The sequence below is a fragment of the Gambusia affinis genome, linkage group LG01 (genome assembly GCF_019740435.1).
Source record: "Gambusia affinis linkage group LG01, SWU_Gaff_1.0, whole genome shotgun sequence".
NCBI lineage: Eukaryota > Metazoa > Chordata > Actinopteri > Cyprinodontiformes > Poeciliidae > Gambusia > Gambusia affinis.
The window spans coordinates 42,783,188-42,795,240 of record NC_057868.1 but is presented as its reverse complement, the minus strand read 5'-3'; the positions used below and the strand labels follow the sequence as shown (position 1 = coordinate 42,795,240).

The window sequence follows — 12,053 nt, the reverse complement described above, 5'->3', positions numbered from 1 at the left end:
AAATGCTTTCAATGTTTCAGCTCTCTGCCTACTTATGTTAATGGCCCTGCCGAATCAATGACTAGTGATTCCAGACAGATGCCTGCAACAAGACTCAAACTGTTCATTTTTCTGTTACTTTACAATTTAGAAACTTAAATTGTAATACTGTTGTGATGTTGCAGAAATGCATTTTAACTGAAGGTTGTATCATTTGTCTTGATAACTCATCAAAACACTTAACTGCCAACAAATTAATCTGACATGCAGTGACTAATGGAAGCAGGTTGGGACAAGATGGCAATGGGAAGGTCTAAAATGGCTGACAAAATTAAAAATGAACCAGACTGACCCACAGCCCTGACATGAACCTATAATTTTTTCCACCCGTTTCTCGCTAGTTTATCCTAAAATATTTGAATGATATCATCCTTTCTGCTCATGTCAGATTAACAGTTGAGATTTTCAGCTTGCCTCTCCTAATTTGTGTGTCTGCTTCAAGGCAGTCCTAACAGAAATCTTCCTCCTCGCATCGTTTTGCATTTCCTGCATTTGGAAAATCCGCTGATTATTCAAAACCACAAAAATTGCTTAAATTAAATACAAAGTTACTCTAATATTGCTTTTACACGTAAACACTTGTACAAATTTGTCAAGCGTTGTTGTGAAACAGCATAAACTACAACTACTTATTTAATTTAGTTAAATCAGAACATTTGTGAAGTATATCAGAGACAAACTGCTTTGTGGCAGTGATTCCTAACAAAACTAATTATGACAAATTTGGTCATGAAGTGGATTTAAAATACTTAAGAGTTGATTAAAGTGCTGCACAAAACAACGATGATGACAAACGCATGAAACTAAGCATTAAATGTCTCCCATCCAGACATATTTCACAAATCCTGACAATGATAATAGCATAATAAAATGCAAATTGTCATGCAAATCTGTAAAAACAAAAATTCTATGCAATTAAAACAAGCCCGTTATGAGAGAGAACTCTCACTGAAAATCTCGCTAGAAAGGAATAAATGAGTGCTGCCTAGAGCTATGACTGCCAGTCAGCAGTGCTGATCATTATTTTATAGCTCCTTGATCTTTACAATATTTGCTTAGCAGAGCATTTTTTTGTAGAGTGAAAAGAAACTTGCAGGAAAGGGCGAGAACTTAGATTGAGGGAAGTTCTGATTAGCGTATTTACATATTCCTCCTTTGAATTCATGAGGGGTTTCATGCTGGGAAAAAAAAAAACATTTTAAAATACAGATTAAGCTTTTTAGAGGAATACCATTTTAAGTATCAGAATAGTATAAATCTATTTTTTTCTTTTAATGCGAGATGTTCAAAGATAAATCTAATTGACATTTAGTTATTTCAGTTACCTATAAACTAGATTTGTGTGGCTTTCTTCCCATCATACAGATCCACATGCAGTAAAATTATAAATGTTTTACGGCACGAAAACTGATATGATTATCACTTTCTGCTCTTATGAATCTTCCTACTGATGCATTTTGGGGAAAAAGTTAAATACTTATATATTTTACAGTACAGAGTTCCTTTCATTTCATTACTCAGTGCCATTTAATCACATTGGATTGTTGTTGAATAGCAATGTCCTCTCCGCGCTTCCTGCCCCCAGCAAAACCCTCAAGCAGCTTGCTCACATATGACAGCTGTGTTCGCTTGCAGTCGAGCATCTATATTTGCTTGTTTTAAAATACTAGTTCAGATGGTATATGGGTTTAACACTCCACATTACTGTTAAATGTGTGATTTTAATGCTTTGTTTTATACTAATGACTGAAATTAAAGAATCAAAAGTCCCAAGATAATTTTCCAGTAGAGAGAGAGAGAGAGATGTGTTACACTCAAGACAGAGTTGTTCATCTTTTTTTTTTGTTCTGGATCAGTTTATTGAATGTCTGGTCATACTGGGTCTGGGGACTGGTGACATGAAGGAGGTCCACTAATGTAATAGGCTGCATTTCTACTTTTTAATGTTGAACACACACAGTCTCCAGTACGTCTGTTTCCGATCCCTGCAATCAGATTGGGTTAGTGCATTTTAGTGGGGATCATTACGTAATATATCCACCAAAACCTGTTGTATGAACGTCTTCTGTCATTTCAAGACCTTTTGTAGGTTTTGTGTGCAAGCTGACTCTATTTCTCATCGTATTTGACTAAAATGTACTACTATTTGTTTTATTTTTTGCATATTTTTTTCTTCGTCCATCATCTGTGTGAAAGACTTGTGTTTGTCGTCCTTCATTTTCAGTGTTCAGTGAATCCAGTTTAGACAGCATGCTGTGACCAAATATTGGCACCAACTGCAAAATGACAGAATGCGTCCATGTAATTTGACTGGTACATAATTAAATGTCTTTTTAGAAGATTTATTGTGTATAATAACTAAGGAGCAATAAGTCATTTTTGTTTTGTTTTTTCCTACTCGGCCATTACAACTCCCATATTATTAACATTACTCTTCTCTCCTCAGGCAAGATTCAGAAACATGCATCTGTAATGAAATGCCTTCAATTTTTGCCTTACAAGATTAGCTGTCATTTTCAATCTACTCAACACAGAAGTCGACCATCTACAGGAGCACCAGCATGCATCTCATGACAATTCAATTTTACTGGTACCTGCTCCGTCTAAAACGAAAGAAAAAAAAGTGGCTAAAACCTGACACTGTGAACTCATTATAGATATATGTTGTCGGTGCATGAGACGTCTGCAGACATTTCTTGAGTGCAGCATCTTGGACGGCAGCAGCATTAAGAATGACAAGGGTCTGACCTTGTCTATGCAAATACTGTCACTATGAATAACATTCTCTGAAATCTGACAATTATGACTTTGAGAAAAGAGTACAAGAAGCAGGGTTAAAGAGCTATATACAATAAAGACTTAAACAACTTCCTTAGTATAGCCTCTGTTTAGAAATATTTTAATAGCCCAAAAATTCACTTAGACTTGGATATTGTTTGAGCTAATTGTAGGATCTCAAAACTGTTGGATGCTTAGGACAGTGAAACTTTGACTCCTTTCACTTGTAGATGAAAGACAGAAGAAAAGCTCCTTTTGAACCAAATTACCAAATTTCACCCTCATTTGTCACACTTTAGGATTGAACCAGGCGACAATGATAGTGCGTGTTTGCTTCTGTGGCTTGGCGGGGATTGGACGAGAGGCTTTTAATACGGGTCTACAAAGTCAGAGGACAGGCTGAGAGGGCAGATGGAACCTGGGTGATGTATTATGCATGGGTAAAAGACACGTGCTCCGATGGGCCATCTGAGGCCACAGGAAGAGAGAGAGCCAGACTGACCCAGTAAGACCCGTCACACATTTTCTCCCCCCTCCATTGCCCCCTACCCTCCACCCAGTGAGACTGCCGTCTCCTCTTTGTGCTCCACCACGACCCACGGCACAAATCCAGAACTATTGGCTAACAAACGAGTAAGTCAGCAATTGGTGTGGACATATTTGGTCTCATCTCTTATCACATTTACTTAATTTCATATGCCTTTAACTCTTTCAATTTGTCAAAGTGCAACCAAAATCCTCAACAAATTTTATTGGGATTTCATGTGACGAACAGAAACCAGGACATAACTGAAGTGGATGTCTTACGGGTTATGTCTCCACCAGCGCTGCACATCTAAAGAAAGTATGTAAACATCAGTTTTAAAAGTCCTGAATCAGATTTTCAATGGGATTTTGTTTGGTTTATGGAGTCTTGGACTAATGCTCTACACAGAGGAACATAACTGTAACCATGTCACTAAAAAATCTTCCTTTAACATGTCGCAGCATTCTTATATTGATCCTCTAAGAATGGTCAAGCTAAGAAAATCAATTTCTGTACGTTCAATATATATAGAAAAACATCACAGCAACTGTTTATTTTTTTCCTTGGAAAATTTCCTTCCAACCAGTATTGATCATTCACTGCAATTATTTTCAAGGCTAACATTTTTGGTAAATGAATATCATCCAGACACGAAGACGCATCTTATTTGTTTTACTGTTTTTCTTGTTGTTTTTTTTCTCTGAGCTTGACAGCCGTGTCTGCAGTGCTCCACTGGTGATTAAAGTGAAGTGGAGGTTGCAGGGGGTCAGACAGATCTTACTTATCTCCGTCTCTTCTTAGTCACTCTCAAAGTCACCTTTAAATGGCCTCCTACCTGCGTTTGCACTCCCCCATGCCCAAACCATACCCTTCTCCCCTCCTCAGAGGAACCCCGTTCCCCCCGCCCGTGATGACTGACAGCTCAAGTAATGCAATCGCAGCTGAGTACAACATGGGGAAGAGAATTAGAGAGAGGGTCGGTAGGAAATGCTCAGCAGCCCATCGCCTCCCAGCTTGACTGCAGGATACACACCAGATGGGCCTTTAGTGTGGATGGAGGATCCACGTGAAGCAGCTCTGCAGTGAACCATGATCAGACGGACAATAGCGGTAAATAAACTCCAGCAGCATGTCAGGAGGCTTCGGTTCGAGATGGAGAGGTTTTATTTAAGACTTTCAATGTGTTTTGATCACGCAGTTTGGTCAGTGGGGTACCTTCTGATTCTGGACCTCAGTCAGGGGGAGCATAGAAGGTAGGAACGACACTTACGAAGACGATTAAGAAAAATAAAAAATCTAGACCTAAATGGCTTTATTACACCAAATTCACAGTTTAATGTGACGTTCCTGCATCAGAAAAAAAGGAGGGAAATCTAACCTGTGTACATAATTGTTTTATCAAGGCCATGAACTTGTATACTTCATGCTAAGATTTCTATAAATCTTGTAAATGGCCAACTATTTGAATCTGTGCCATAATTAAGGAGAGCTAAATTCATAATAATCATTATGAATCGTCCGTCCATCGTCTATACACATTTATCCATACAGAGTGCCAGTGGGGCTGGTAGCTACATTTAGATGTCATTGAGCTGGGTAAACACCAGACAGGTCACTAGTCCATCACAGGGAAAACTGGAGACCCACAGGACACACAAACATTCACGCCCACACACACACACTCTCTCTCTCTCTCTCTCTCTCTCTCACCTAAAGGCAATTTAAAAGACCAATTAACCTATTATGAATCATTATAAATCATTTAGCTTCATCTAAGTCTTGTTGCTATTATTAGTGTATTTTTTTTCACACTTTTGGCACAGCCTCCGTAGAAGAGGCTGGGCATTACGAACTACACAGCCTTTTAATTGTTTCCTCATCGAGACATCAGCTACTTAATATTCCATGGAGCCGTTTGATTTGAGGAAACCAAAAGGGCATGAATGCCAATTGATACTGGCTGATGACACATTACCTGCACAAGAAGAATGATGTTCAGAGGAGAAAGATTGCAGGCGGAATACCTGAGAGAGAGTAAATTAACAGCCACCGTGGCTACCTGTCTTTTGGAGGAAGAATGAAAGAGTGGCACTGATAAGGTGAAAATAGGAAGGAGCATTCAGGGTCAACACCAGTCACTCAGTAGTCTCTGCATGTCTTGTCTTCAGGCCTGCAGTTGATTTTCAATTGACTTTGAGACCAAAACTGTTTGGTAACATTCAACGACAATAAATAGAGAAGTTTGTTTGTTTTTGAGGCAGCACTGTTTTTTTAAATAGCAGGTTAACACAGTTTACATGACTTCCAAAAGTCGTCGTTGTGCAGCAGATTTACTATCAAAATCATTGTGAAAAGGATTGACACTGCAAAACAAAGAAAACAAATTCATGCATATTAAAAGGAAACAACTCAATCACACATTGCCACTTACATTTGATGAATCCTCCCCTCCACTAATTTAATATCTCAGGAATTTGGAGTTTCATGTCCTCCTTTTTACCCACCCTTCCTAGCAAAGGTTATATAACTAATCAGCCAGAGCAAGCATGAAACATGAGGAGAAAGCTGAGGAAAAGACAATAGCATCACCCCATTTTATTCTTTCACACTGTAATTGCGATTCTGCTAATTGACTTATCAGCAGAAAGCAGCCACACCAAATTGCAGAAACACTTTCTGCTCCCCTTCAGCTTCTCACCTGGGCAATTAATCCATCTGAAAATTAATTTTTCTGAGCTGACGGGATGTGACGGGAGTTTCAATTAAAAGTTGCCGTCCGTGGTGGTTGGGAGATCACGACAAAACTGACAGTTGCAGGAGTTGCTAAAAGAGTGGTGCATGTAGCAGACCTGTCACTGCCAAAAATAATAAATTGGCAAACTGGAGGAAGTGTAAGTTTGTTGTTTCATTTCATGACAGTCAACATTTTAATTTAACTGGACACTCTGATATAAATGTTTTATAAACATAATTGCATACCCTCAGAAAGAGTTTGCACTGATGCAAAATGAAGCATGTGATGTGCTCATACAAAACAAAATTTACAATTTAACAGAAACTAATCTTTTTTTTCGCCATAATTTTACACATTTGAACGTCCTGTTGACTTTTGCTCTTTACAACCGACACCAGCCAACTAGTTTTAACAGGAAAATGGTTTAAATTTAATCCAATATGGAGGGCGTGAAGTGCCTCATATGCATTTAAACAAACCCCATCATGATCAGATTCAAACATCAGACATTAGTAAAAGGCATACCTGCATGAAAACCAGTCAGAGACTTATTAACTTTCCAGAATGACAGCAGCTCTAAATATATGACCAATTAAAGAATAGATCATATCAAAGCACAGCCCTGAAACCACTTGATAATCTATTGCATGACCTGAAAATTATAACCTCCTCCTACTGACCAAACTGAAATAATTTCAATATGTATTGATATAAACTTAAATGCAGTACACACTGTTGTGAATTTTCTTTGCAAGATAAATATAGATCTATGTATCATTTTCCCCTTTGCAGCAATGCACTACTTTGTATCAGCCATAACAAGCATGGCTGATAATCATTTACACTTAAGTTTGAGGTTACAAGACGACAAAATGCAAGAAAAGGGAGATGTTTTGTACAGATTTGGATTTTGGAGTCAAAAGGTCTGCAAATTACTCTTACCACCTGCCTTCTTTTTTAATTCTAGAAAGAAAAAAATAAGGATTAAATTTGTACCTGAGCGTCGACGAGGAGGTGCCGCATGAGGTTCATGGACTTCTGCAGCGTCTCCTTCTCCGGAGGAGAGTAAGCCTTCTCCTCCTGTTCCAGGGATTTGGGTCTGGTCACCATAAAGCTTGCAATCTGGTCATTCAGATTGTTCAGCGACTGCACAGCTACAGGGCGACAGACACAAAATCATATAAACTGCTTTTACATTTTGTTTTTTTTCTTTATTACAGTTTTTGTTTCTAATACTTTACTACGAGAGCCATACTGCGAAAAAACATAACTGTGTTTGTCTTGCTTGTATTTCTGTAAATGTATTATGAACATCCTATAGCACAGAAACAACAGCGGCAACAAACTAGTTTTCTGCTGTCACCAACTTTCTCCGGCGACATGATCTCTGTTTCAGAATGTTCCACTTCAGCCTGAGAGCCATCCTGTTTTTGTTTTCCTGTTCTCTCCCCTGTGTGTCCCTGGCAAGCCTCTCCTTCCAGGTTTCCTCTCCTTCATTAAAAACTCACCACCCTTACTGTACTTCCTGCCCCTCTCTCTCTCTCTCTCATACACACTTCCTAAACACACTTCCCATTTACCACTGAGTGACCTCTGGTCTGCGAAGGGTCACAGCGAATATTTCTGGTGGAAATTCAGGATGGAGGAAGGCGTGGAGGAACGGGTGATTTCCATATCTTTGTGAGGGTTTAGCAAACATCTTTTGAATTTTACATGAGTTGCTACGCTAACCCCTGAAGTGTCATTATCCATCATCCCACTTCTTTCCAGCATTTAAATTATTCTAAAGTTATAGCCATGTCAGTCAGAAAGGAGGTTTAAGGATTGGCCATCTGTCCAGAGGTGATTTTATACAAACTTTGAGCCATTAAATCTATTATGTCTAGCTAAAAATCCTCTACTGGCACATTTCTGCCAAATAACGAAATGCAACCTGCCTAATCCCAGTGAGTAGGATGATTTGAGGCCAAGTAGCTGGATAAGGTATTTTCAGGATGCAAATATAAAGCCTCTTTCAGACACAAACGCCCATGCATAGAGAAAGAAAAAGAGAGAGAGGAGACAGCAAGAGAGGCTAGATTAATGTGTTGCGCAACAACAAAATTGTATCACCACTACGGCTGACATTTCCAAGCAAACAAGCTCCGAGGAGGAAATTTGACAAGTTGGGATTGAAGGCAGCGCAGATAAGAAGGAAACGAAGGACCTGCAGAGGAAGCCCGTGTCCCTCCCCGAGGTCAGAGTCGGGCAGAAGTCAGAGTAATGAATATGTGAACAGGGGCGTTTGTCGCCTGAATTTCAAGACTCTTTAGTCAGTCCAAGTATCTGATAAATCTCTTTAGTCATTAAAGGTGGACCATAGAACGTGCATAAATGGGAATTTCGACCTCAACTTAATTAAATATCTATTTAATTTGGGGTGATTAAAAAGCAAAATGACACATATTCACTTTTTATGGAATATCAGCATTAATTCATAACAGCAGAATGTATGTGGATCTGATTTCAGTCAGGATTTGACGGGTGCAATTCTTACTGCACAATCACAGTGCCCTCTACTTGGTAAGGCTAGAAATCAAAGAACATCTCGCCGAAGGTGAAATGTTGAACGCAAAAAAATAGATATAAAAAAATAACGTCGAGAGCCTGCAACATTTCAACCACTTGGCTGCAAAGAAAAACAAAACGTTCCAATGTGGTAATAAGTTTCCCCCCTTGTGACAGTAGGCTGGAGAACGCTGCATATTAGGTTCACCGACACAGTCCACTTCATCTTTAATCTAATCATTACACCATCTATCACCACACCGACTTGTCTACAGCATATTACACAAAAAAAAAAAATTACAAAAGTAAAAGATAAATGGCAATGTGAGAACCTGGTCAGAAATTTTAGACATAACAGCAGATCATCTTAAAAATAATATTTCTTGTTCTAATGATAGTCTGAAACATTAGAACAGAAGAAATGCATCATAAAAATAACTGCAAAAAACATGTCTCCTGGTCAAGATTAAAAAAAAAAACAAGAGGCTTAAAACGATTATATGGCAGTCATAACATTTTACAGCTTGTATTTTAGTTTATCCAAATATAAACCAATTAGGCAAGAAAGTGTCTCTAGGTTGGCCTCAAATTTATTTCCTTTTCAATTAATGACATGTTAGACAAATTCAAAAACATTCATCAAAATAGCTAACTTTAGCCATAAGTAGTTAAATAGGCAAACATAAATCAGCATTTCTTGATTTATGTTTTACATTTATTTACAGCATTTTGGAAATCTGTAGTTTTAGCAGTCTGTGAAAAATATCAATTAACATGTCCTAAAACGTAAAGACAATAAAATTGTTGAAATGTGATTCTGAAAATCAGATTTTCCTCTTTCAGTTCACTGCGAATAACATGAAAGCAATTTCAACAGGATATACAACATTAACACAAAGCACATAATATCGATCAAATTCAAATATATGGTCATTGATCACAAAAGCTACATTATGTGCCAAAATCAATACCACTATTTTGTTTAAATGAACCATGACCCCTGAAATGCTGACCTTTACCCTACATATTGATTATCCAACACTGATTGCCTTTCTGGTAATCACCAGGTTTCTGAAGCAACAAGTTACAACTGTATGACATAAAGGTACAAGTTAAATGACAAAGTATTAATCAACTAAATGCAGCACAATTAGTATTATAAGGTGTACAATAAAAGTTATTGGGAATCTTTGGACAAATGTGGTAATAGACATCGACATTTCTTGCAATCTAATTTAATTATTTTTAAAATTAAGTAATCAGCACTGCAACTAAGTTACTTTTTAAATGAGTACAGATAAATTATCAGGCAACTGTGGCAACAACGGTGACAAGAGATCCAAAAGATGTTACTGCCTTCAACAACAATGGAAAATACAACAACTATAGTGAGTGTATTTCTGCATCTTCATGTAAAGCCTAAAATAGATTTCACCGGCAGCTTGCCTTCAGCAAATATGAAACTAATGACAGAGAGCCAGAGGTATAGGCTGAAAGGTCCGTACAAAAAAAGAATATCTATAAAGTTGAAATTTGACCTTCATATCATTTATTTTACTTGAATATTTTGAACACAAATGTGAATGCACCCAATTACAACCAAGAACTGAGCACCAAGTGCCAAGGGTGTCATATGTTCTCATTTCAATACACCAAATAGTAAAAAGATGCACAACCAATCAGAGTTAAGCGATAAAACTAAAAACTTGGAGAAATTATTACATGTTTTTGCACATGATGTCATTGCTTATATTGGTTTCTGGTGTGCACTGCCAAAAGTGAACCTGCTGCCTTAGGACATAGAGTTGATAGTCATTCAATTGTATGTTTAAAAAAATGAACAAAAAATAAATCTGGCTAACCAATCACCTCAGTTTGTTCAGTCAACATAAGGAACCTGAATACTTAGCTGCAAAATGTTTTATTTCTGAAGAGCTATTCACCATTTTCTACTAAAAAAATAATTTAAAGTTAAACAGCTTTAAAAGTCTTTATAGACTTTGTTTTACATCATTGTATTCAACAGCCACTTCTATTGTGAAAGCTAATACCTTTCACAATGGTTTTACTTTTTTTCCATCATACAAAAGCTCAAATCTCTCCAGTGCAAGTAGCAAAATTAAAACAACCGGATCTGTAGAATAATATTTACAGAAGAAACACGTGATGAACATTGCAAAAAACATTGGAAGAGGTCAAGAAAAAAAAACGACAAACTTTAAAAGATTATATTTTGTGGCAATCATAAAATTTTACAGTTTAATGTTTTAGTTTATTGACTCCAAACAGTTCCTGAGAGGACAAGCCATTACCAGTGCTATCCAATACTGCCCCCTATTGGTAAAAGTCAAGATAAAACATTGAATAACATGCTCTTGCATCATTTTGTTGCACCACAAGATGAATGAAATTTTTAAAAAAAGGAAAGCTTTGATCAGAAAGTAATGTTTTGGTTCCATGACAAATTATATAAAGCATTGCAATAAATTGTAATAAGATATATATACTACAGATTTGTACTTCACATTTGCAGGACTGCAAGTGTATTGGTAGATGACATACATAATTATGAAAATCTGATCTCTATCACAATGTGAAACCTCCAAAAACACAATCAGTGAAATAAAATCGACTATGTATTTCTGAATGTTCATGTGTAATATAACAAACATTCAGGAGTGAAGTCTTCTAATTAAGAGCAGTTCAATATGATTGTATTACCAAGGGTGATAGCTGGCACAATAATTGCAATTAAATTTCCCATGTTAATAATTTTTATTAAAGTATCAACAATAAAAGTTACATGTTTGTTTTTGAAGGAATGCTAATTATTCCTTCATGACAAATTGATAAGGCAGAATATTTCACAGGAGAGAGTTTAGCCTTCACGATTAAACAACCTGTCATCTTTATACGGCGGATACATGCCGACACATTATGCAGCCACAAATCCAAGTAACGCCACCCTGCCTCCGACACCCACACAAAATTTCCACGGTGGGGATGAAGACAGAGAGATGGTGCAGGCAGAGAGACAGCTCACATCACTTGCTTGGTGGAACTGAACCCCCTGGGGGCCCGGCAGCTGTGAATCGGCGAGCAGAACCCCCATCTCCACAGAGCTCATTAAACCCCACTAATCGTATCTGTTACTGCTGTACGGGGTGGAATAAAAGCAAAGCAGCAGATATGGGATGTGCTTTTCCTGGAGGTGTAGGGCTGTGCACTTCAAAACACTAGGTGTGTGTGTGGGGGGCTGTGTTTACATGTGGGTGTATTTGCGTGTGCATGTTTGATAGAGAAATCTGGCAGTGGTGCACTTTCCCCCCCCCAACCAATTTTATTTCCCTCCAGCACAAAACGCATCCCCCTCGAAACCACCCCCATTTTCTCCGCTTAGACTTCCATGAGGTTTTTCTTCATCTTTCT

General features: G+C 37.7%; 1 protein-coding gene across 2 annotated transcripts in view; it reads right to left on the bottom strand.

The window, feature by feature from the left end:
• LOC122836154 (kazrin-like) overlaps window positions 1-12,053 on the bottom strand; it is a 157,303-nt gene that overhangs the window by 128,634 nt on the left and 16,616 nt on the right. For both annotated transcript variants that reach the window (XM_044125882.1, XM_044125899.1), the window contains exon 3: window positions 7,074-7,231. In XM_044125882.1, coding sequence (XP_043981817.1) covers window positions 7,074-7,231 — 158 coding nt within the window. The remainder of the gene's footprint in view (window positions 1-7,073; window positions 7,232-12,053) is intronic.